Source organism: Dermacentor albipictus, chromosome 1 (assembly GCF_038994185.2).
Source record: "Dermacentor albipictus isolate Rhodes 1998 colony chromosome 1, USDA_Dalb.pri_finalv2, whole genome shotgun sequence".
In the NCBI taxonomy this organism is placed as follows: domain Eukaryota; kingdom Metazoa; phylum Arthropoda; class Arachnida; order Ixodida; family Ixodidae; genus Dermacentor; species Dermacentor albipictus.
The window spans coordinates 237,873,409-237,896,254 of NC_091821.1; the positions used below are offsets into that span (position 1 = coordinate 237,873,409).

A 22,846-nucleotide genomic window follows, 5' to 3' on the forward strand; every position below is an offset into this window, starting at 1 on the left:
GCACTCTGAGAACTGTCCCAATCCAACCATTGTTAGAGATTGCAAAGCCAGTGTTCTAATGCCCAAATTTTACAACGGAGAGGCCATCCCACCAGCTTTTGCTTACCCTTTGAGTGTCCTGATAGGATTTGTGCAACAGCTGGACAAGGCGGGGAATAGCCCCGTGCTCGCGCAGCGGTGCATGATTGGCCGGGCACAGGGCCAAGTTGCGGATCAACCCAATGACAGCCTTGACCAGGGGCCAGCGGCTTGGAGGGTGCAGAAGCTTGACTATCACTTGCAGGCCATAGTTGAGCCGCACAGAGTTTTGCGCTAGCTCGGCCTCCGGGTGCCTGCATGTCAAGTGCCGCAACGCACACACCTGCAAAAATAAAGAAACGCACTCAATGGCAGAAACATCCACTTAACACTGAGTATTCACAAAGTTTACCTGTATGAAATAAAACTAACAGTATGCCAGTGGTGCTCCCTTAGCACCATCAGCTCTTCACACTGGCTTTATGCCAGATAAGCTAACTAGTACATGGTGCACTTGTGACAGCAGCCAATGCACATAAACAAGAGCCAATCAAAGCATGATCCTTCCAGTGATGGAAGCGCGGCGCTTGGTCTTTTGAAGCAGCTCTGGGAGCAGGAAAAATCAGTTTGGAGCAGAAATATATGCTTGCTGCTCTCTTGCTGCTCTCATGCAAGAAGGAAGCTCTGTATAGGTTAGTACGTTCTGAAACATTGCATTCAATATGTGTTATACTACGGTGCAAGTATTTTTTCTTCAACTTGCTGTTCGATATTATGGTTATTATATAAGAGGATGAAGTGTAAGCTTCATCCTAATTCACATTTAATTCTGCATTTCAATAAAGAGTCGGGGCTGCCTAGTTGTCATAAAATGCACCTCACGCATTTATTAATATACCACTAAGCGATTGCGAGAAAGGCGTGTCGAACAGCCGTGCCCTCACAATCGTGTGTCACCATAATTACATAACATAATTATTATTGCGATAGCAATTTTATGGACCCTCCACGTGAATTTCCGTGGTCGTCGCCGCTGGGGGTTCCGAATAATTTCGAAAGCATGTGCGATTCGAGCTACGAAGGATGTTTGCTTGATGCATGGCACCGCCTTGTGCGCGCAAAATATTCACAATTCTGAGCAGGTGCATGTCGGCGCAGACCTGGTGAAATACCTGCGATAAACTACAATTTGGCGCGGCACTTCCATCACCGTCATTCGGCTAGCGGAAAGCAGTTGACATCACTTTGAAGTTGCCAGGAAATGCAAATATAGCACAACCACTGACCAAACCTTCGTCTGGCTACAGTGATGGCATGACCATAGCCTAAATACATACTGGCTTTGTTGCATGAAATTATGTGTATGCAGCAATGCACTGACAAGCATTTCTGGACACTTATGGGATGAAGGCTTCTTTTCTGGTAATTGCAGTTTGTTTTTCGGGACTGCCAATCATTTGGACTGTTAGTCAATTCCTGCCAAGCCCAAATAATATGTCAGTGACAGAACATCTCAGTCTTCTGTATGCTGTGCTGTCAGCAAGTATTTCTTTATGGCTATTCTTTTTAATCTTTTAATATCTTTTTGAACAAATCAAAACAGTGTAATGTATAGTACGTGTAGCTAACTTAATCCTTATGGATTACTTAAGCTAGATAATCCACTTAGTTACGATCTAACTGCAGCTAGCTCACAAATTAATGCAGCAGCCTGTTAGATGTTACAGACAATTGCTAAGATTTCATCCCTATAATTTCAGACACATCAAATCCCTGCTGTAGAAATCACCTGTTTGCATCTTCACATACGATATTTACTTGAATCTAAGCCAATAGTTAAAGAACATTAGTTAGGAAACTCCAGGGTCAGTTTAGTTTCAAGGATATTATTAGGAGCAGTTAAAACGAAAAATGGCACTCAGTGCCACCGCAAGAAGACATTGTAGCCATCACAATATGCTGGGTAGCCGACCAAAGCACAGGCAAAAGGACGCCATTTTGACCGTTTTGTGGGCATGCGAGCACATTCATTCTTTTTCTTTTATACAACAATGGCTTACTGTTAGACATCAGTGTAATGGCACTGAGCGAGCAATGCCGCTCATTACTGCATTCAAGCAAAATGTTGTGCTGGTGGGAGAGCAGTAGTCTAACCTCCTGCATTTCTAGCAAACTTGATGGCACAAAAGGTAGTGCGCTGTATGAAGAAGCAAAACGAAGAGCCCAACAAGAGCAAGTGAGCCAAGACAATTCCACTGCTGGCACCGGATACTGGTAATATAGGTTATATGCCTTTCATAGATGTTAACTATTTATCTCTATTGGCTCATATTCGACGAGTTTATATATATATATATATATATATATATATATATATATATATATATATATATATATATATATATATATATATATATATATATATATATTCTGACCTTTCAAATTATGGGGGTCAGCTTAGAATTCAGGCTTGCTTAGATTCAAATAAATGTGGTATCTCTTTATTTCCTCCTTTAACCCTTTGCCTACCGCATTATTTGTGATAAAATATCTACAAATTACTGAATTTCCTTAAGTGTCCATTTAAACCTGTGCATCAAGGGATGCCCAGAAATCAGGTGAAGAATCTCAATAGGACGATTGGACAGTAAAACCTTGTTAAACCATACCTGCTTAAAAAGTAGTGTCCGACTCAGCAGCCATTGAACGTAACGAGTTTTGTATCCACATAAACCGTACCGGCTTATTGCGTACATATCTATTAACTTACAGCGTTGCCATTTTTCGTCACGCAATCAAAACAATCAAGTCGGCTCGGCAGACTGAGTGTCAAATCGGAACGGCCTCCTTGCGCAAACGCAGAGGGCGCTTGGAAGAGTGAAGCCACATCATTTTGGCACCATGCCAGAGAGTGTTGTGGCATTGTGCAAGCTATGACCAGTGATGGAAGTGGCACTGTTTTTTGGAGCAGCTTTCAGAGCAGAAAAATTTGCTGTTTGAGCAAGAAAGGAATGCTTTGGTGCACTAACTTACTACTCTGGTGCAAAGAGGAAGCTCTGTATAAGTTAGTACGTACTTTCGGAAACATTGCATTGAATGTGTGTTATACTAAGATGCAACTATCTTTTTTTCATCTTGCTGTTCCGTTTTATTGTTATATAAGATAAAGATAAGCACAAACTTAATCCTAATTCACAGTTCCGTATTTCAATAAAGAACTTAATAAATAATTTATTTTCACCTCATGGAATTGAGCCACCTGCAATACAGATAGCCTATTGCACATTCACGTACACAGGCAGCACGGTCACACCTACGTAAATTACAGAGTGTATGTCATCAACGCACCTATACGTGTTAATAAATTTCTGCGCACGAAATAAAATATACAGTTGGTACAGAGTTGGAGTGATCGGACAGCTGCGGCCAACCACTAAGATTGCGTGGGCCTTTCCACAACTGGCATGGCCGTAGGGCCGTTACCTCGCCAGTCCCATATACCCAACCCAGGCGATCGTTTCTATCGCTGCTCACGGTGACATAGAAATCTGCTACAGTTTGTTTTTCACAATGAAGTAGTACTTAATAGAACAACATTAGATCAAATGTGTGAGTGTTTCGTAAAGCAGCACCTAGTCCTAAACCACTGGCATGACCGCCAGCAACAATCTGATGGCATTTCGTCTCGCAGACGGAAAGCAAACACCGATCAGCGAGGCGGCTCGGGTGGCTTGCAAGTACTATGTTTCATTTGCTATTTGAAACGACAAAACCAAGAAAACCAGTTCATTTAAGTCCACTGTAATCGTGTTGTAAAAAATAAGTGCACTATGACAAGCTATGGCCAGATCGTAGGCGCCGTCGGTCATCATTAATTGTGGCAGTCAGCGAGATAGGCCTACCGCCTACCAGGCACAATGCAAGAACATGCATCCGGTGCATATCAAAGCCCAGGTAGTCAAAATTATTATAGGGTTCCACACTACCGTGTACCTCATAATGAAATCATGGCTTCGGCAACTCGCCCCACCCCCGCCCCCTTACAAAAAAAAAAGCACAAGCGGGGGCTGGGAATGTGGGCGGAACCTAGACGATGCCACTATAGGGCCTAGAATACTATTGAATACATCGACAGTGCCTACCGTTTGCAAACATGGTTAGGTCTATATGCTGTAGCTATGATGGAAAGCATGTGAGGGTGAGTCGCAAAGAAGGGTGGCTTGATGCGCGGCGCTTTCTCTCGCGTACAAAATACATGTTCCCAATTCGGAGCAGGTGCAGGTGGGCGCAGGCTTGGCACAATACCTGCCAATACCAGCAGGATTTCCTTCTCGGCATTGTATACAGTGGAATCTCGATGACACGATCCGGCTAATACGAATTTACGGATGATACGAATATTTCTGTGGTCCCGGCCTAGCCCCATTACTTTGCAACGTGCTAGAGAATGGTTGTTACGAATGAATTTTCAACCCACATCGGTTGATACGAAAATTATCGAAGACACTTGAAATTCTAAAGTGTGCTTGGCGAAAGCCACACACTGCTGCCGTCTGCGCTCCAATTCATTCGCTTTGGTGTTCAGCGATATCGCCTGTCGCAGCTGCCGCGTTCGTTCAGCTTCCCTGCTTTTGGTACCCGGCAATCTAATCAGTCGTTGCCGTTTCCGTTCTGCCTCCCTTGCTTTCACATCTCGTGACATGTTCAGTCTTCGCATGCGCATTTGCTCCTTGTTCTTCTGGCGTTTCGTTTTGGGGGAATCCGGCGTCCGCTGCCGCTTCCCCGAACCGCTTGGCGTGGAATCACTGGTCCGCTTCGGAGCCATGCGTCTCACTTGACACTTTAATGAGACATCTGGCGAAGAAGCGGCGGTGCAGCTGCCACCGCCGATGCGCGCGCATTCGTTCTACCGCTACTGTGTGACGTCACGGTTGCTATGCATAGCTTCGCATCCCACCGGCGCACCGGTTGCTAAGGAGGGGAGGAGGTTGCACCGCTGCGCGGAGGAGAGGCCACAGTTGGCACGATTCCAGCGCACAGACGGTCGCGACCGCGAGCATGTGCCATTAAAAGCTACCGACAGCCGCGAAAAAGGACAGCGCGTAGTCAAGCGATTTCTCCCTTTCTCTTTTGGTGCGGAGGCGCGGACGCGGCACCGGACAGCACGGAGGCCACGAATGGGCGCGAAGAGTTTGAAGCGGTGCCACATTTGTTGCTTTTGTGCTTTTCCGCGTGCCATCGGGCGGAGTAGCTGTTGTGCTTCGGACCGCGTTCTTTCTTAGATGTGGGCGACGGCGAAGGACCACCGCCGGTGGCTGAAACACTGCACGCGCTCGAAGTTCTGAGGCGCGCTATGGCCGCGGATGAAATCAGCGACGACACGTGCACACGTTTTCATGGATTTGAACAAAGTCTGCTAAGTGACCTGACAAAGAAAAAGGAGCAGGACATTAGAGACTTTTTCTTCAAGAAATAAATGCTTTTTACGTACGTGTGCCTGAGTGCACCCTCTGACCCTTTAATTTAGCTAATTTTAATTGTTTCGATGATACGAATTTTGACTAATACGAATATTTTTCGTGACCCCGTGAGATTCGTATCATCAAGATTCCACTGTAGCACAATTGGCATAGCACTTCCATCATTGCATGACTTGCGTTATGCCAAAGCTCAGACAAAAACCGGATGCTCAGCACAGAAGAAAAATTGGACATAATTTGTGCTATCAAACGTGGCATAAAGAAGTCGGCAATGGCACATGAGAGGGATTTACCATTGAATACGGTGTGCAGTACTTGGAATGCGAAGGAGAAGTTGCTTGGCAGTGCTGCTACGACCGCAAAAAGATGTCGGCTACGAGGTTGGACTTTTTGCCATCGTTCCCTCTGTTATTGCCGAAGTGTTTCAAGGAAATTCAAGGAGTTTTAAGGGCCTTGAATTCCTTTATTCAAGTTCAAGGGTCTTCAAGGAGGTGTGCAAACCTCGAAATAATGGTGCTTCAGAAGCTAAAAGTTATTAAGAAATTACTCCATGTAATTAGATTGCAGTGGTAACAATACAGGCAGGGCACTTACTACCTGCTGGCAATAACATCGTTGCACAGGGTTCATGCTGGTGTATATGACAAAAATTCAAGGGTTTTCAAGGGCTTTCAAGGCCCTGTGTGTGGATTTTCAAGGGCCACATTCTGTTAGAAATCGAGATAGGCAGATGTTCAGGGGTAGACAGAGGCTCGAAATGATGAGAATTCTCTGAAAAGGGGGATTGTCGCTGCAGCCAACGTTTTAACAAAGAAACTTGTCTTCAGACAAAACTATGGCTCCAGCGATACTTTCATTTTTTTTACAATTATTCATCACTGTTTGTCGGAGTTACATGCATGACCACTTTCAGTGTGTTAGAAGATGCAAACATTTGCTAAAGCAGATCAACCAAGCAACAAACACTCTCTCAGTCCTTAGGTGGCCTCTTTTTGCTTCTCCTGAATTTTTACGTCAATGTCCAAGATCTCCTGCAGCTTTCTCTTGGCAGTCTTCGTTAGGCTGTTTAACTTCATTATGCAAATCGGGTCACTGGTTGTCTCCGCTTTTTCTGCATATGAGTCTGCTGAAGCTGTCAATTCTGCAACCGCGGCTCCTAGTTTCTTTTTCTTCCTTCTGAGAGTTTCAATCTCTTCATCAATGCAGTGTGTCTTCCTCTGTTTCCCACCTTCACGCTCCTGCTTGTTCTGTGTTTCCAAAAAGGCCTGGTATTGGTTCCTCGCAGAGGCCACAGATGCTCTCAATTTCTTGATGATGGGCACATTGAAAATGCCACCTGCTAAGTGTACAGCATCACAGATAATGCGATGTGAAATGTGAGGCACTTCTTTCATGTTCTCTACTGAAACCTGGTGATTCACGCTGAATTCTCTCTCTACACTTGCTTGGCCATGACTAAGTGCAAGCAGCAGTTTTCCAACCCTCCAAAGCTCGGCATATGCTCAGCCAACCTTTAAAAGTTCATAGAAAAATTTGTCAAGTGTGTGCAAGCTCCTTTCAAATGGCTGCAACTCGTATTTGCGCTCCTGTAGCAGCTCAATTAACTGTGCAAGCACATTATCCCTTGAATGCTCATGGATTCTTTCTGCTGAAATGAGTGCTTCCAGAACTCTTTTTAAGCCTTCCAGACACTCATCCGGCTTCGATGACATCTGCCTGGGGTCTAGTAAAGAGAAGCCTCTCACAATGGGATATCGCAGGGAACTCTTCTCCAGGATCTTTATTGTGAGACTTAGAAGAAACTCCTTGCACTGCATGCGAAATGCAAATGCGGCTTTCACACTTACTGTGTGGCTTTTAAGAAGCTGCTTGGCTGTGTGACCAACATCTATCTTCTCGAGTGGCACATGGTTGCTTAAATCTTCAAAGTCAATCTTCAGGAGGCCAGTGATTTCCACTGATGAACAGAGAACAGAAGACTTGAGAAACTTTGTTAGCAGTTTTCTGACAATATTCTCAAGGTCCTTTGCCAAGAAGAACATAACTGGCTTATCTGTCTGAAAGCTTGTCAAAAATGGCTGGAAGGTCATCGCAATAAGAAGTGCAAACTTGAGGTTTGCTACCACTAGTGGGTCACAGTGAAAGTCACAAACATTCTGAAAAGAAGCACACTTGGGATGGTTCACTTCCTTGCTTCTTGCCACTTCCACATACTCTTTGACGTTAGGCCAGAGAAGCAGAGCCCGCTCTATCACTGGGACGTTCTCGATCCACCGATGTACACAGAACTTGAGGAAACAGAATTGGTCCAGTGACAGCTACAAAGTCTTCTCTCCGGGCAGGTGCATAAAAAAAAAGCCTGCTCATACTTGAGAGCAAAATGTCCAAGCTCCATTTGCTAGCTGCAAGACCTGCCTTGTAGGCATTATTCACAGCGTGCAAGCTACAGCTGCCCAAGTCTAAGCACCTCCCCTGAATGTTCTTCTGTAGGTGCTCCTGCAGGCCTTTGAATGCCTTGGGATTCACATTGGGTCAGTCCATTGATACTTGCACTATTTTACGTAGCGGAAGTGGTTCTAAGGCACCAAGCAGTTTTTCTTGCAGATCTTCAGCCCTGGCCCATGAACGCAGATGTGAAGTAGCGTACGGTGACGGACTGTGATGCATCCCAGTACTTTAGATGAACATCCATTTGCTTTTTCTGGCAATTCTCATTGAGAGATTCATCGAACAAGACACCATAGTAGTCACTTTTCTCTATCTCCCGCCACAGAGAGGAAAGAATGGCCTCAAACCATGGCACGCGATATACGAGCACTTCTGCTCTCCGCATGTGAAAGATTGTACCACCTCACTGTCTGGAAACATCCTTTGAAACAATTCATTCACCTGCGATGACGAGTGGTATGAATAGTGCGATGTTATAACCTTCAATATTGCTACGGGGTCGTATTCCCACTGACAAAGAGCCGCGCAGGAAGAAGACGAAGACGACGATTGGAAGCTAGCGCGGGCTGTTGCCTCTTGGTCAACTGCGGCCTTGTAAATATACTTGTAAATAGCTTTTCGTCGGTGTCTTCCTACGTAACATATTTGGTGGAGGTGGACGTTCCCTGTACCTCGTCACGGAGCTTCGCAGTGGACGGTCCGTCGAGCCTACCTTCATGGCTCCCGGCGACGCCAACCCGACTCCACCGGCTCCGACACCTGCTGCCACTTCGACGACCTACATCACCCTCTCCGCTCCCCGTGATCCTGGCGTATTCTCGGCAAAAGATGGGGAAGACGTCGAGGACTAGATCAGCCTTTACGAACAAGACGTCCCTATGCAAGACGTCCTCCTTACACACGGGATCACACTACCTCATACTATTTTATCTATTACGGCGAATTGCGTCTGCCTGCCAGTGGTCAGTTTTTCCTTGACGACACAAGTACTGCCACGCGGGATGTCTCTGGCCCAACTTTGCTCATTCGAGGATCACTCTGTAGCATCGATTTCCATAGACGACAATTCTACCGATCCTCCTCTACCATCGCCTTGTACCACGTTATCCTTGTACCATCGCCAACTTACAGAAAATGATTGCACCCGACATGCCGTCTGAGCACGCTCGTGCGCTCTACCGCGTTCTGATTTCCTACCAAGATATTTTTTACTTTAACGATCGTCCTTTGGCCCAAACAACAGCTGTTAAACATCGCATTAATACCGGAGATGCCCCTCCTATTCATCGCCGCCCGTATCGAGTATCACCGGCTGAGCGTCAAGTGATTCACACTGAAGTTCGCAAAATGCTTGCCAAGAACATTATTGAACCGTCATGTAGTCCATGGGCGTCACCGGTTGTGCTGGTAAAAAAGAAGGATGGCTCATGGCGCTTTTGCGTGGATTATCAGCACCTTAACAGGGTTACCAAAAAGGACGTGTATCCCCTACCTCGGATTGATGACGCCCTTGACTGCCTCCACGGAGCTCGCTATTTCTCCTCTATTGACCTTCGCTCCGGCTATTGGCAGATTGCCGTGGACGATCTCGACCGCGAGAAGACTGCTTTTGTAACACCCGACGGTCTTTATCAATTCAAAGTGATGCCGTTCGGTCTATGTAACGCTCCTGCCACTTTTGAACGCATGATGGACTCCCTTCTTCACGGTTTCAAATGGTCCACGTGCCTGTGCTACTTAGACGACGTTATAGTATTCTCCCCAACATTCGCTACGCACCTCGAGCGCCTCTCAGCAGTCCTGGACGTTTTTCGGCGAGCCGGTCTGCAACTCAACGCATCGAAGTGCCAATTCGGCCGTCGCCAGATTACCGTCCTTGGACATCTCGTTGACGCGAACGGAGTCCAACCGGACCCAGGCAAGATCCATGCTGTTACGCACTTCCCTGTTCCGAAGTGTGTCAAGGATGTGCGCAGCTTCATCGGCCTTTGCTCGTACTTCCGCCGTTTCGTCCAAAATTTCGCGGCCATAGCACGACCACTAACCGAGCTTTTGAAAAAAGACGCCCCTTTCCAGTGGGGCGATAACGAGGCCTCTGCATTCTCGTTTCTCATCGATCTTCTCACAACGCCCCCCGTTCTGGCCCACTTCGATCCTTCTGCGCCTACCGAAGTCCGTACTGATGCCAGCGGTCACGGAATTGGCGCAGTACTGGCACAACGCCAGCGTGGCCACGACCGTGTTATCACTTACGCCAGCAGGCTCCTCTCGCCCGCGGAGCGCAACTATTCGATCACTGAGCGTGAGTGTCTGGCCCTAGTTTGGGCGGTTGCGAAGTTCCGCCCATACTTATATGGCCGACCCTTTTCCATTATCACAGACCATCACGCGCTTTGTTGGTTATGCTCATTGAAAGACCCTTCAGGAAGACTTGGTCGCTGGGCCTTACGCCTCCAAGAATATTCGTTCTCTGTCACCTACAAATCTGGCCGACTACACAAGGACGCTGACTGCCTGTCTCGCTACCCGGTAGACGAGCCTGACGACGCCGACAGTAGTACCGCCGACGGCATTTTCTCTGTGTCTGCCTTCGCTAACATCGCCGATGAGCAGTACCGAGACCTATCGCTGCGAGTACTCATCGAGCGTCTGCGCTCTGCACCTACCGACGCATCCGTTCGCCGATATGTCCTCCAGGGCAGCATTCTGTACCGAAGGAGCTTCCTCCCTGACGGCCCTGATCTTCTTGTCGTGCCACAACATCTACGACAGACTGTGCTCTTTCAGATGCATGACGCACCCACTGCAGGACATCTTGGCGTAACCCGCATGTACGACCGCGTCCGCCGCCACTTCTATTGGCCTGGTCTTGCTCGCTCCGTCCGATGCTATGTTGCTGCCTGTGATCCCTGCCAGCGTCGGAAAACGCCTCAGGTGCTACCTTCCGGTCTTCTCCAGCCGATTGCCGTCCCTGTGGAACCGTTTTTTCGTGTTGGATTAGACCTCCTCGGTCCCTTTCCCACGTCATCCTCTGAGAACAAATGGGTAGCCGTCGCAACTGATTACGCCACCCGATACGCTATCACGCGGGCTCTACCTACCAGTTGCGCCACTGACGTCGCGGACTTTCTCTTGCGTGACATTATCTTAGTGCATGGCGCCCCGCGACAGCTGCTTACTGACCGTGGTCGTAACTTCCTCTCGAAAGTTATCGCCGACATTGTGCGTTCCTGCTCTATTCAACACAAGCTGACTACCTCATACCATCCTCAAACCAATGCCCTGACAGAGCGCTTAAACCGTACCCTTACCGACATGCTGTCCAAGTACGTTTCGAAGGACCACCACGACTGGGACGTTGCCCTTCCTTACGTCACCTTTGCTTACAATTCTTCCCGGCACGACACCGCCGGATTTTCTCCATTTTATCTACTCTACGGTCGCGAACCGACCTTGCCCCTTGACACGGTACTTCCTCCTGCTGCGACCTCAACAACCGAGTATGCGCGCGACGCCATCGCCCTCGCCGATCATGCACGCCAGCTTGCCCGTGCTCGACTGACGGACTCGCAAACCACGCAGCAGCGTCAGTACAACGCCCGCCACCGTGACGTACAGTTTTTGCCTGGTGCACTCGTGCTCCTGTGGTCGCCCTGTCGTCACGTTGGACTTTCCGAAAAGCTCCTTTCGCGATACACAGGGCCCTACCGCGTGCTTCGCCAGGTGACACCTGTGACTTACGAAATTGCTCCTGTGAGCTCAACCTCGTCATCTACTCTGGCGTCCAGTGATGTGCACGTCAGTAGGCTCAAGAGCTACTACACTGCTTCAGAGTCCAGCCTTTAGTCGCTCCAGGACGGCGCTTTTGCCGCCGGGGGTAATGCTACGGGGTCGTATTCCCACTGATGAAGAGCCGCGCAGGAAGAAGACGAAGACGACGATTGGAAGCTAGCGCGGGCTGTTGCCTCTTGGTCAACTGCGGCGTATTGCCTTGTAAATATACTTGTAAATAGCTTTTCGTCGGTGTCTTCCTACGTAACAATATCAACAAAAATTTCTGCGTCAAACACAAGTTCATGCTTCTTGCATCCATCCATAAAGTTTGACGACTGCGATGGCCCTGGCTGTGGTTAATTCGCTTGACATTTAGAGATCGTCAGGAAGCTCCTTATCATGCAGCTACTCCCGTTGGCTTGCATGTGCTCTCTACGCTTTGCACTTCTTAGGTGGCTTTTTAGTGCCGACTCCCGCCCATGGCAGTAATGTCAAAACATTTGCAGCAAACTTTGCATTTTACCTTGTGCGGATTTGAAATATACGGTGCAAGCCACTCTCGGTAGTTGTCGTTCAGCCATGACCGCTGAAATTTGCATTTCCGGGCATTGTTGGCACGCACGTTTACTGGCGCACACTAGGCACGTGCTTACTTGACTTTGTAAGAAACTTGCACCATATTTTTAACAAAATCGCAGTAGGAATTCAGGAGGGTTGCAATTTTCTCAAATACAATCACTGGAAGTTCATTAAAAAATAAAAATTTGGGAAATTCAAGGATTTTCAAGGATCTGCAAAAATTCCAGGCCTTTCAAGGCCTTGAAAACGACCTTTTCAAATTCAAGGATTTTCAAGGGTTTCAAGGACCCTCATGAACCCTGGTTGCAGGAAGCAATTTAAATACTAGCACAGGGCAAGTATGCAGCAATGCGGCAGATTTCCGCTAATACACAAGCATCACACTTATTAACATGCAATTTATTCTCCTGCTCATGAGCTTTCAGTGCCTTCCCTCTAAATATTTCCAATAACTACACAAATGTCTTTATATGCGACAACAGCGAGGACTGCCTCACTGATACCTTATGGCATACTGGTGAGCACATGCTGGTGAGCACATGGTAGTCAACTGCCATCTTGCAATTTAATTGCACAAACATAGGCTGTGAACATCAAAACGGGCACTCACAGCAGGCTCTGTGATCTCCTCTCTGTCTCCTGCCTGGATAACTGTGCGTACAAGGGCCTCAATGCCCCCTACGTGACATAAGGTCACTTTGTTGCGGTGGTTGTTGCAGGTCAAGTTGGAAAGGATGCCCGCAGCGCAAGTCACCACGTTGATGTCACCACTTGCCAGCAGCTGGACCAGACTGGCCAGCAAAGGCTCTAGGCTCTCCTGCTTGAGTGCAGCATCCGAAAGGTTGCGCAACGTCCACAGGCAATTCAGCACCAGCCGCTGGCTTTGATGCCCCAGGTGCATCGACGTGGCCTGCACTCCACCTAAATGGACAACAGAACAACATGTAGTGAACGAAACCACAGCCCTACATTCCACTTACACTATCTACGAAAAAGAATAAAAAACATGCGACTTAGTAACAACCCGAGCACAAGCCCATCTGCCAGTCTGCCTTAGTAGTGCTGTCACACAATATGCACACCTTGAGGGGGAGGTCGATATCTAAGCTCTTAGAAGAAAGCACCATGACAGACTGCAGCACTCCCTTGAGGAATTATTAGTTCAGCTGCCTCTGATGGACAATTTCCTGGTTTTCAAATAATCTTGTGTCTTGAATGCAGCAGTTTGGCACAATCTGGTTAATTATTTTTTTTCTATGTTCCTATCATTTGTTGGTGGACTTACTTAAACTTGAAATGCACAAGGCTGGTTCATAATAAGAAAACCAGCACACTGCACTGGATTAAATAAAGCTGACCTAAAGAACCGGCAGCAGTAATTTCTGAGGGTTCGACTATTTCTCATAGCAGAAGTGTCTTACGAATCGAATGAATACTGACAGATTTGAATCAAATATTCAAAGTTTCGAATATTCGCAAACTGCTACCAAAAACAAACTTTTGCACAGTATACCCTAAAACCCTACTGTAACGAAAGTGAAGGGGTGGTGCCGAAATTACTTCATTGTAACTAGGGCCGTGCGTAGATTCAATATTTTCGCATAATACTGAGTACCTTATTTACTCGCATGATGATCGCACTCGCGTAATGAGCGTACCCCTGAATTTTGTTGTCAAAATTCCTTTTTTCTTTCCCGTGTAATGATCATACCCAGAACTTTTCGCAGTGATATGTTGTGTGCCAAGTCTAGCTAATGATGATCGCGCTTACCATCTGTCAAATGCTACGCAAACGACTCTTAAAGACATACCAAGTGGTCTGCATGCACATAACCTTCTTATTAAGCAGATGCCCCATTTCATTCCTCTCACCACTTTCCGCACTTCCATGACAGAAAAAAAAAAAAGCTTCAACCAAACTTGCCTCGGCTTTATTATTTGTAGGCTTCATAATGGTTTTGGTCAACAACATAAAGGGCGCCTTTCGATTCTTCTGGTCTGCACTCGTGGGCATGCAACAAATCGCGAGCGGCAACGATAGTGGCCACGTTTACACTGATACGTTAGATGTGTACTTTCGCTGCTGTGAAGCTGCACCTCAAGGAAAAAACCCAACACCTCTGCTCTATACTAAATTTTTGAAGTTTTCGTAAGCCAAAATACAGTACTTTCAGGAGACTGCTGGGTCAGAGGCACCGTCATGAGAGTTCGCGCTGCTGAAAGCATGGTCAGCAAATATGTTTGAATTAACCATCGCAAGCGCTTACGCATTCGAATTACCAGCTGTCTTTTCACAATAAAATAAACAATTCTGACAGGTACACAGCATCTGTTCACATAAACTGGAAGCTCAAATTAAGAGAGTTCGAATGAATAAGATTACTCTTTCACAATTCGGGAAGCTGCGTTCATTTACACATCTAAAACAGTCAAAATTGATGTATTACACACCAACTCTGAAATTTACCATTAATTTGCGAGTGGATTTTCTGCAACACCTTCATAAATATGAACCATTTCACGTAAGCTGGAAACTCATATAACTACTTTGTCCAGTTTAGATGCTCTAATCACCGATGCTCATAGAACTGCGATATCCATTTTTCATGCAGAGTTACTGATTTGTAAAGTTCATGCTTTTCTTTTTTTAAACATACCAATTTTCAGAAATTTTTCTAAAAATTTCAGGCACTAAATCCTAGTCACCTTCAAGTCACTGGTATTTAACTTTTTCAATTGCAACAAATTTCATTCAAATTGGTCCAGCAGTTCTCTCAAAAACATTTTCGCATTTTACATGTATTTGAACAGAGAAATCACAGTTGACCCCGAGCTACAAGCTTTATCTGAATTTAAAATACTTTAAACCACTAGCTAATGAACTTTTCAGTTCTAAATATGGATTTTAACTTTCATTTCAGAGCAGTGTGTCAGTTACATGCTTAACTGCGTGCCAAAATTTTCTGTCAGAATGGTGTAAGTGACAAGCCTGTCACAACTGCCAAAAGGATAAAAAAATAAGCAGTTATGTACCTGCTTCAACAATGGCCGGCTTGTTGCTAGAACACACGGACAACACCTTGAGCACCCTTGAAGTGGTCCAAAGAAGTTTTTCATAGGTGTAGGAACGCATAATGCGGACCAATTCTGCTGGTCCACCACTGGCCAGAATGATCAGCTGCACAGAGAGCATGCACCCAAACATGAGCCATGCTTTACAATAGAAGCAAAATGCTCACAAAGTATTCAAAGTTTCAACACTTCTTTGACTACTTTAATCACTTAAGCACACTTCAACTAAATATAAGATGTCCCCGTCACAAGGTTTCATACAGCACATAAACCAAGTGTTCACTCAGCATCTTTGCGAAAAGGAACTCGCGAGCCCAAATTGCACACGACAGTTACAAGAGGCAGCTATCAGCCACTGGAAGATTTATGAACGTCAAGACACTGCTGAGTAAAGAAAGCTCGAAGTGGCGCCTAAAGTTGCTGCTATCCTTTTTCAAGCTTGCTGGAACTGTGTGGTGGTGGCACATGAGCAGCCACAGTAGATCACAGGCCATTCGCTCACATGCTCCTTTTCATAAAGGCAATGTGTACACTGACTGCAAGCATACTTTGCAGGAGAAGAACTTTACCTTGCTTTCTTGGTTTCCATAGGCAAGAATCTGCAAGCAGTCGGTGACAATGGCCAAAAACTTGACATTGTTTCTCTGAAGAAGGGACACCATTTTTTGAAGACCACCAGCAAGACGAACAGCCATTTTTGAGCCTTCTTGATGCAGCAACAAGTTGTGCAAAGTGGTGATCGCATAAAAAAGCACGGACTCCACTGGTGAGCTGCAGATTGAATAAAACCGAGCAGCTCATTTAGAAAGCTTGGCCCCAACACATGTCATCAATTTCTGTTGACATAATATGCAAAAGTGGAACAATATTTATACACAGGAGGAGGTCCCAAGTTCCAAGTGGGAGGAGGTCCCAAGTCAGATTTAAATAATGCACATTTACTACAGAATTCTGAGCATTGCAAGTAATACATTTTTCAGCACTTAAATATGAAAGTGCACCAGAACAGGTGTTTCGTGGCACAGTGCAAAACCCAGTATTCAGGATTTATTACCAGTGCGGTGCCAGCCACGAAATTAACTTGTCTCACTGACCATCGTCATTGTTCGGCTTTGTTTTGCTTCACACAGCCTCACAAATGTGAAACCATCTGTGAAAGTTATCGCCCAAGAATACCACCCTAGCATGTACGGAAAACCTAAAAGCATGTGCGAAGATGGAGCCACTTAGCCATCAGGAGGGATGCAGATTGTATCAGATACGCGTGTTTACACACACAGTTTGGAGCTTTGTTTACTGTCAATGCACAAGACTTCCTGTCACTGGGTTTTTCGTTTCCTGGCGGTCATCATATGCTGACACTGCTGGCTGTCGTCTCAGACTAGGACGACACTGTGCCTACGTTCACAGATGTCCTGCATAGCATCGACAACATTCGTATATTCATCTACGCAGGAGTAGATGGAGTAGGTGACCCCCTTGGGAATGTTGCGGCACCTGAGAAAGACAGCTCTTGCTGCATGGCTAAAAGAGAGGCTATAAGAAATTTACAGATTTTTGAGTCGGTAAATGAAAAAACAACGCTTTAGCATGCCGGCGGACACAAAACATGGTACACAGTATGCTAAATTTCTTCAATAAAGCGTGATTAGCACCGGCAATGTAGTATTCTTTTTGCCTTAACCTTTTTGGCAGTACTGGTTTACAAGTTCTGGAGACTATTACCCTTATCTTAGATTGATACTCCTCGCAACTCTTTCACACAAAACCACGGAATATTAGACAATTTTGTTGTTTGGATTATACAACGCCCAGGTTATACAATGTTTTCACATGGTTCCGAGAATGTCATAATTGGGGTTCCACTTTATGTGGTGTTTTCTTTAGAGCAATTGAGTATTGTCATATGGCACCAACATATATCCACGGGTACACTAAGCAGTCCACATCTCATTTCATCAATGGATGGTGAAAGAACTTCTGGTTATAGAAACAAAATTTCAGCTACAAAAATTTTGAACAGTCTTCAGAAAAATATAGCAATGCTTACACAAGCTCTAGTGCGCAAAGATGAGTGATACCTTTTAAAACAGCCGCATGAGCCTCGAATAAGATAAGCCTTGGAGCGGTCACTCTCAGACAAGAAGAGCGATTATTCATGCATTCCTTTATGGTGAGCTACGTAATGGCATTTGTTTTTCTGTTGTTCCGAGTTCCAGTACAAGAAAAGTGACTATTTTTAGTCACATGCATGAGGAGATCGCAATACCTTTATTCAATTAAGTACTCCATCCTTCTCTGCACTGTATGCTGAAAGTGTAGTAAGTATGCGCAACGAAATCTCATTAAGGAGAGATGCTACTAAAAAAAATTATTTTCACTAGAGGTTTGAAAATTGAGTCGATCGGAGAGTTCTTCAAGCAGATTTCGAATATGTCAAGTTTTTGTCTAGCTGCTACATTTCTTGAGTTACGTCCTACAAAATGACAAAATACACTGATCTTTGCGGGCACTTTCTTCTGTATTAAATTTTCTCAAAAAGCATTGTGCTGTAGCTTGTTTAGCTCTTCGTAGACTCCCAAGTGCCAATATCTATCCAACCAGCATGTATAATTAGTGGTACAATGCAAAAAAAGATTAGTAAATTTCAACTAACTTATTTCACAATACCATGAGAATAACCTTGTGCACTTGTCATACTAATGAAATTTGACATTCATATTCTTCAGGATATGTAGAATGCTGATATCTACTTTAAGACATCTGTAGGCAGTAGTTGCAAAAGTACAAGGTTATAGTAAGTACAACGATTATTATTATATTGTATTAAGGGATCGTGAAAAAAATTGAAGTGTCCGAATTATTCTTGCATAGTTCCAGTAATTGCACGTGCTGTTTGGATAGATATCAGCACTTTGCAGTCTACGACAAGCTAAATAAGCTACAGCACGATGCATTTTGAAAATTTTAGACACAAGAAAGTGCCTGTGAAGATTAATATAGCTTGCAGTTGTGTAGGACATAACTAAAAAAATATAGCAGCTACAGAAAAACTAATGGCAAGTTTGACATCTACATAAAGAACTATGGCAGTATCTTCAAATCTAGTACAAATTGAAAAAAAAGAAAAATTTGTTCCGAGTAGCATCACCCTTTAATTACAATTTCCACTGTATTCAAGCCGACGCTATCGTTCTGTCAAAAGTTTGCGCATTTCAATGTGCAAAAATGCCCCGTAATTCAAATGCACACGTATTTACAACAGTAATTCCAACGTACCACGCTGCCGACAATGTTCTCTGCAGCGCAAACTCGCGTGGCAGCTCCAACCTGGCAGCACCAACTGCTGCTGTCTTGCTGCTCCCATTGCAAGCACCACAATTTGGCAAACAAATTCAAAAAATTTTTTCACTACAGTCTAGGCTGCGAATTTTGCCTTGAGGGGCAGCTTCACAAAAGCAAAAATTTTTGTCTAGAAGTGTGGCTTCATGGTCACGACAGCATACACTATGCTGCCGTGAAGCCACACTTCGAGAACTCGTTACTCGTGTGCTATCCCAGTGCACATGTGCCGCACAACAGCACTGCATGCAAGTCCTCCGTTCAATGAGCCTCCTTCAATTCGAACTTCGTTTAATTGAAAAATGTTCAGGCTCCTTTTAAAGTCTGAATTATCGAGATTCGACTGTACACGCAGACAAAAGATACTTGTGTGCCATTCAACATGCTCATAAACTTTGTTCGAGCCAATGCTTTGTCACTAGTGTCCACACACAATAAGGTAAACATGTCCATGCTTCATATACCGTATTTACTCACATAATGATCGTACTTTTTTGTCAAAAAAATTTACGCAAATTCAGGGGTGCGATCATTACGCGAGTTAAATTTCCCGCAAAAAGAAAAAAATTTTTTTTTCATCCCGCGTTTGATGCGGGGTGACAACAGGCCAACAAATAAGCGGCTGACGCTGTACATAATGCAGGACACCAAAACAAAAATGGCGGCCGGCGGAGCAAGCCGACAGATTTTTTTTTTCTTCACACGAGTACATTATGTGCATTGAAACAGTTTCTTCCGTATCAGTAATGAATAATATCGTTAATATCGGCAACTATGCAGCAATAACATAGCCATGTTCACTTTGAGGGGACAGAAACAGATGGGCACGCTTAGCTGCCAGTGATATAGAAACGCATGGACAGCACACTGAAAACAGCAGTCTTCACTACTATCCTAGCAGTCTTCACTACTATCCTAATACGACACGTTTCAGCTAAAGGTGGGCGAATATCTTAGCTGTGTTACAAGCGTCAGTGCATGAATAGGGTACACTTCTAATTCTGATGTATCAGTGTAAACGTGGCTGCTATCGTTGCCGCTCACAATTTGTTGCGTGCCCATGAGTGCAGACGAGAAGAATCGAAAGGCGCCTTTGTTGTTGTTGACCACAACCAATATAAAGCCTACACATAATAAAGGCAAGTTTGGTTGAAGCTTTTTTTTTTTTTGTCATGGATGTGCGGAAAAGTGATGAAAGGAATGAAATCGGGCATCTGCTAATAATGTTTGGTGCGTGCAGACCGCTTGGTTTATCTTGAAGAGTCGTTCGCGTAGCATTCAACAGATGGTAAGCGCGATCATTATTAGCTAGACTTGGCACACGACATATCGCTGCGGCAAGTTTGGGGTGCAATCATTACACAGAAAAAAAAAATCTAATTTTGATGACAAAATTCAGCGGTGCTATCCTTACGCGAGTGTGATTATAAAAAAAATTAGATTATGGGGTTTTACAGCCCAAAACCACTTTCTGATGAGGCACGCCGTAGTAGGGGACTGGAAATTTGAACAACCTGGGGTTCTTTATAATGTGCGCCTCAATTTAAGTAAACGGGTGTTTTCGCATTTCGAAATGCGGCCACCGTAGCCGTGATGCGATTCCGCAACCTCGTGCTCAGCAGCCCAATTCTATAGCCACTAAGCAACCACGGCGGGTGCGATCATTATGCAAGTAAATACGGTAAACCTCCCATTTTCAATGACACACCAGATGATGCTCATAGGGCTGATAAATGCAAACATGTTAAATCCCCATTTTTTAAATTTGTTCAATCAATTTTCTAAACCTGTCTAGTACAACATGTACTTAGTCTTAGAATGTTTGTGTCGTTGACAAACTGTGCACGGCCCATCAAGCCCTCGGATGGCTTGGGCAAGCAGACAGAAGTGGTTTGTTCTTGAAATAAAGGCATTGTTACTGTATTACTTTAGGAATCCCTTCTGTGCAATATAGATGGTTGCATTATATATAATTTTTCTTGTTTTTGTTGTTTTTTCCTCAAATTTGAACCATTTCTTGCGTGCAGCTCATGCACGAGTAACATGTTAACATCTTTCTATCTGCTTTTGAGAAACCGATGTGCCTGCCACCTTACGCAAAGACCTTGGGAAGCCTTCATTTCAGCTTCGTTTGCTACCCTACTCATAATCGCTGACCTTCGTTGTGATGCTTAAGCCACCAAGATCTGGCTTGCCACAAGCATATTACAGGATGAAGCAGTCCTCAAATGTGTGCTCAGGCATCGTGCAGCACATAAGGCTGCACAATGAATAAAACTAGGGTATCATGCAAAATGTGAAAATACAGTCAATAGTGCTGCATGTGTTATATGCGCATGTATTAGTGTAGGAGACACAACACAGGCACAAAGTGCCAGAAGCCTCATGTGCACAAATCGCGCATATTCAGTGGGGTGCAGATGTCTACGAAAGAGTGCTCGGCCAAAGAGCAACAGCACAAGCCATGAGGTGCCAGGAAACGAATTTCGCGAAGACGCCAATGATTAAGTCAACAAGCTTCTCGCCAGAAGATCAACTGCGATTATAACAGAAAAGGAGACCGATACGGATCTGTATACTGTTTTGGTATCATGTGGAGATGCTGTTGCGCAACCCATGCATGAATAGCTTTTTCAAATTTATTTAGGCCGAAATTTAAGGGTTCAGCCGTTACACAAGAATATGCAGTACTCAAACATGGTATTTGGATAACAAAATACAGTGAAGTTCTATGCTCTGTTCATGAAGTGCTAGCATATAGGAAAATATATTTTCCTATTTTTTTTCCATGTCCAAATTTCATATTTGCAAGATCTTCATGTATAAGTGCACCATTTATATTGTATAATAAGAAGCGCAATTACACAAGCAATGCAAACAAGAACTTATTACAACACTAAATGTGCCCACAGCAATGTACAAATAACATCTCATGCCCCAATTTCAAGCAGCAAAAGGTATCTCAAACCTGTGTCTATACATTAGAACACACTTGCCCTTGAAGATGAAAAAACCCTGACAGTCAGCATGACCGACTAACACTTAAGATACATTCATGACACAATCATGAAGCATGTTCACCTGAGCAATTTCACCAGAGCAGGTATCCCTCCAGATTTGAAGATGGCTAATAAACCTTGGCGGTGATGGGACAAGTTGTGCAAGGTCCCTGCAGCGCATCGAGTGGTCTCCAGGTCATTGGACGTGGACATGGCCCTTACCAAAGCCGCTACCATCTGCGGAGAATTCATGATAGCGTGGCGAGAGGCCTCCTTCTTCGACAGCTGGTGGACCATCATCGCTGCTTGACTAACAACAACTTGGTCTTCATCGTTCAGCAATTTTATTAGCTCTGGAATGGCTCGGGTAGCCAGGTCGGCATCATCCTATAAAAGTGTCACAAATTTTATCCCTTAGTGAGTACACAAAGTGCAGCGCTCAATGCACATCACACAATAGTTTACCTGGTAGTTGATGAGGTTCACGACAGCATGCTTCAACATCTGCGACGGCTCAGACAAACGCTGCACAGCAGTTGGCTGTGCAGGGTCATACTGAGTCGACGGTATCTCGATTCCTTCGTCCAGTGTTTCGGGAAACATTGCGGCGCGCACCCTCTGCGATCGAGTTTGGCTCAGCTGTTGATTCATCTCTGAAACAGGCAAAGAAACTCATTATTGAAATCTTTTTTGACAACTACCATTAATGAATGTTAACTATTGCGCATGATAGTGGTTTTCGGTAAATGTGTGGAGCCTGCTTGCATGTGGATGAAAGTACTAATGATGGACAACAGGAAAAACAAGTAGAGCATTTCACCAGGTAATTGATCTGCTATGCAGTGGCACCATGTCAAGGAATTTTTCATCACCTGTTTTCCGAACACAAGAATATGTATGTTGATGTAGGTTCATATATGATGGATCCATAGGTAACACACTTTTTAGCCACTACACAACCTCAATCTTAATCTTAGCTTTACGTATGCTTACTGTGATTTAACATTATCTTAAACATTCTTCGTACACTGCATGCATCCACTAGAGGAAATGCAATGGCGAGGGAGAGAGAAGACCCTAATGAGACAGTTAAATCTGCGAATGCCCACTGTGAATATTGACAATTAGCATAAG

General features: G+C 44.9%; 1 protein-coding gene across 2 annotated transcripts in view; it reads right to left on the reverse strand.

The window, feature by feature from the left end:
• The window catches only part of arm (armadillo), a 54,752-nt gene that overhangs the window by 27,149 nt on the left and 4,757 nt on the right, over positions 1-22,846 (reverse strand). For both annotated transcript variants that reach the window (XM_065430923.1, XM_065430924.2), the window contains exons 5-10: positions 22,178-22,365; positions 21,795-22,099; positions 15,941-16,142; positions 15,333-15,477; positions 12,910-13,220; positions 107-361 (exon numbers count right to left, since the gene is read on the reverse strand). In XM_065430923.1, coding sequence (XP_065286995.1) covers positions 107-361; positions 12,910-13,220; positions 15,333-15,477; positions 15,941-16,142; positions 21,795-22,099; positions 22,178-22,365 — 1,406 coding nt within the window. The remainder of the gene's footprint in view (positions 1-106; positions 362-12,909; positions 13,221-15,332; positions 15,478-15,940; positions 16,143-21,794; positions 22,100-22,177; positions 22,366-22,846) is intronic.